The following is a 3,930-nucleotide window of genomic DNA, read 5'->3' on the forward strand; positions in this document are numbered from 1 at the left end:
GCGCAGTGCTGGGCTGACCGCTCGCCATCGCTGGGTCTTCCGATTGAAAGAGCGCGCAGTAGTGCAGTAGGCGTGGCCTACCTACATATGTTGTCCAAATCTACTCTGATTGGCTTACTGTGCCGTTGTCTCGTGTCTCCCCGCCCCACACTAAAGCAGAGTAAAGAAAGGCTGAGCGAGCAGCGTGCCAGATGAGAACAGCTTTAATAAAGTAACGCATAGTATTTTATTGTAAGTAACGGGAACGGCGTTATAACGATGTAAAAAGTAATTAGTTAGATTACTCGTTACTAAAAAAAGTAACGCTGTTAGTAACGCCGTTTATTCTAACGCCGTTATTCCCATCACTGATTATGACCCATGTACAGTATGTCACCTAATGTTTTTTTTTTTTTTTGTTTCTGAGTTACATGTTCGTTTGAAGGTGGAGAAGTCCTGCCTCAAGTGGAGGAGTTTAAGTATCTCGGGATCTTGTTCACGAGTGAGGGAAGGATGGAGCGTGAGATCGACAGGCGGATCGGTGCAGCCTCCGCAGTGATGCGGTCGCTTTACCGGTCCGTCGTGGTGAAGAAGGAGCTGAGCCAAAAGGCGAAGCTCTCAATTTACCGGTCGATCTACGTTCCGACTCTCACCTATGGTCATGAGCTTTGGGTAATGACAGAAAGAACAAGATCGCGGATACAAGCGGCTGAAATGAGTTTCCTTCGCAGGGTGGCTGGGCGCTCCCTTAGAGATAGGGTGAGAAGCACAGTCACTCGGGAGGAGCTCGGAGTAGAGCCGCTGCTCCTCCACATCGAGAGGAACCAGCTGAGGTGGCTCGGGCATCTTTTTCGGATGCCTCCTGGACGCCTCCCTGGGGAGGTGTTCCAGGCATGTCCCCCCGGGAGGAGGCCCCGGGGAAGACCCAGGACACGCTGGAGGGACTATGTCTCTCGGCTGGCCTGGGAACGCCTCGGTGTTCTTCCCGAGGAGCTGGCCGAGGTGTCTGGGGAAAGGGAAGTTTGGGCTTCCATGCTTAGACTGCTGCCTCCGCGACCCGGTCCTGGATAAGCGGAAGAAGACGAGACGAGACGATGTTCGTTTGAAGGACTTAATGTACAAAATAACATAGTTGCACCCCTTAGTGTTGAAATTGGTAAACACAGTGCATTCAGTGAGGTTTGCACCGCCCTCCTTTTATTTCTGACTCTTCCTGTCACCGTTGCAACCTCTGAGCGCTTATTCGTATGCCCTTCAAATAATGTGCGCAGTATAGGCTATTGATGTTTTATTATGAGCCATGTACAGTATCCTAATGTTTTTTGTTTCTCAGTTACATGTTCGTTTGAAGGACTTGATGTACTAAATAACATAGTTGCACCCGGTAGTGTTGAAATTGGTAAACACCGCAGTTGCGGACATTTTGTAGCCTAAAATTATGTTATGATAAGCTTTAATAAAGGGCCCGGTCATTTGCCCCGCCCCCGGCCCGGCTCTGACTTGTTCCGCCACTGTCACTGATGTCACTGTTTGCGCTGCTTAACGACATCACGTGACGTCCACCCACTTTCGCTAACTCCACCCAATGTGTCCACCCACTTCCAGCCAGCACGGTTCAGCGCGGTTGTAGTCGAAATGCAACTCCAACAGCCCCACTCAGCTCGACTCAGCACGGCACGGCACGGCTCAGCCGCGTTTGTAGTGGAAAAGCGGCACTATTGGCTGAGCGGATCATAAGCTGATGAGGGCAGAGGGAAGCGGGGCCCGGCGGTGTGAGCGGGAGATGCTGGAGCGCGAGCTGCCCCGGGACGCGGCGGGGATGTGGGAGCTGGGTGCGGGATGGAGCCTCTCGTTCGCCGGTTGCGGGTTTTTGGGGATTTACCACTTCGGGGTCTCCAGCTGCCTCCTGGAGCGCGCGCCTTATCTCATCCACCGGGCCGACAAGATCTACGGAGCTTCAGCTGGAGCTCTCAATGCAGCTGCGCTCACCAGCGGTGCATGCATAGGTACACACACTTACTCACTTACATACACACACACACACACACACACATACATACACACACTCTCTCACTCACACACACACATACATACATACATACATACACACACTCACTTACACACAGCTGGAGCTCTCAGTGCAGCTGCGCTCACCAGCGGTGCATGCATAGGTACACACACATACTCACTTACATACACACACACACACACACACACTCACACCCTCACTCACTGACTTACATACTCACACACTCTCTCACTCACACATACATACATACATACATACATACATACATACATACATACATACATACACACACTCACTTACACACAGCTGGAGCTCTCAGTGCAGCTGCGCTCACCAGCGGTGCATGCATAGGTACACACACATACTCACTTACATACACACACACACACTCACACCCTCACTCACACCCTCACTCACTGACTTACATACTCACACACTCTCTCACTCACACATACATACATACATACATACATACATACACACACTCACTTACACACAGCTGGAGCTCTCAGTGCAGCTGCGCTCACCAGCGGTGCATGCATAGGTACACACACATACTCACTTACATACACACACACACTCACACCCTCACTCACTGACTTACATACTCACACACTCTCTCACTCACACACACACATACATACATACATACACACACTCACTTACACACACCCTCACTCACTGACTTACATACATAGGCGGTTTTAAACGGGGGCCAGGGGGGGCCAGTGCCCCTGTAAAATTGCTCCTGGCCCCTGTTGTGGCCCCTGTGCTGAACAGGTAACAAGATTTATTAATTTTGACGTGCGCTGGCTCGAAGATCGGAACTGACATGACGGAGTGTTCTACACGGACTCCTTAAAGCGCTACACACTGTTACCTGCAGCAGAAAGACCCGCAGCAGCGCGAATTGTAAACTTCGGACGTGAGAGATAACAGCTGCAGCCCTGCAAGGACTAGGCTACCTACTGCAAAGAGGCGAAGGTAAGGAAAATTATTCAATTTTGTAACGTCAGTGTTTGCAAATATCCGTGTTTTACTGTTGTTGTTCACTACAATAATAAATCCGTTTTATTGCGCTTTCTTAAAAGTGCGTTGCACAGCAATAAGTAGCCTAACTTAATATTTTTGGGAAATGGGTAAAATAACCGACAGTGTTTAACCTGCTTGTAAAACTTTAATGGCCTTGTGATATGTAGAGGCTACATTCCTCTCCGTTTACTTTTTAGTATAGACCTACTGTAGGCTATCATCATAGAAAGGAGCAAGAAGGACATTATGTCCTTTTTTGCCCCTGTTGGCAAAAAGCAACATAGAGAGAGTAAGGAAGATGAAGATTATGAAAGAGGAGAGAGAGCCAGAGGTGGAGAGAGAGCCAGAGGTGGTGGTTGGAGAGGTGGAAAGTGAGGCATCTGAAAGGCAATCTGAGAGTGAGGATGAAGACATTCAGGATCAGATTGAGGGACAGAATGAGGGACAACCCAACGAGTCACTGGGACAACCAGATTCACCATGCATATCAAGTACAGCACCATCAGGTTTGTGATGTTGAACAAATGCATGTGTGTGAGCAGTGTCGACCTACAATTCATATAGCCTACCCTGAAAGTGTGAAGTCTGAATAATAATTAATAAATATAAAATACAAATAATAGATATAATAATAAATTAATAAATGAATAATGATAAATAAATGTTGTTCTCAGTCGCACTCTCATATTTACTGTATTCATCTTTCTCCAGATATCAGCAAGTGCTTTGACGACACTCCAGTGCAGCCACGTCTGAAGAAAAGGTTCATTGTATGCAAAAATAGAAGTCTTATTTTACAAAAAAGAGAAACATGGTTTTAAGATTTACTGAGCACAATTTATGTTTAGGCTATTGAGACAGAATGTTTCTCATTGTATTTATGCTCAGTG

At 47.7% G+C, this 3,930-nt stretch overlaps 1 protein-coding gene and 1 long non-coding RNA gene across 2 annotated transcripts in view; both read left to right on the forward strand.

Annotated features, from left to right (window-relative positions):
- The first annotated feature begins 1,743 nt into the window (after positions 1-1,743).
- Positions 1,744-3,930, forward strand: part of pnpla3 (patatin-like phospholipase domain containing 3) — a 56,472-nt gene continuing 54,285 nt past the window's right edge. The window contains exon 1 of the mRNA XM_060903405.1: positions 1,744-1,985. Coding sequence (XP_060759388.1) covers positions 1,763-1,985 — 223 coding nt within the window. The 5' untranslated portion in view covers positions 1,744-1,762. The remainder of the gene's footprint in view (positions 1,986-3,930) is intronic.
- On the forward strand, positions 2,884-3,828 carry LOC132869889 (uncharacterized). Its single transcript, XR_009651017.1, has 3 exons — positions 2,884-2,992; positions 3,317-3,546; positions 3,752-3,828. It is a non-coding gene; the product is annotated as an uncharacterized LOC132869889 (long non-coding RNA).

This window comes from Neoarius graeffei, chromosome 21, assembly GCF_027579695.1.
Source record: "Neoarius graeffei isolate fNeoGra1 chromosome 21, fNeoGra1.pri, whole genome shotgun sequence".
Classification (NCBI taxonomy): Eukaryota; Metazoa; Chordata; class Actinopteri; order Siluriformes; family Ariidae; genus Neoarius; species Neoarius graeffei.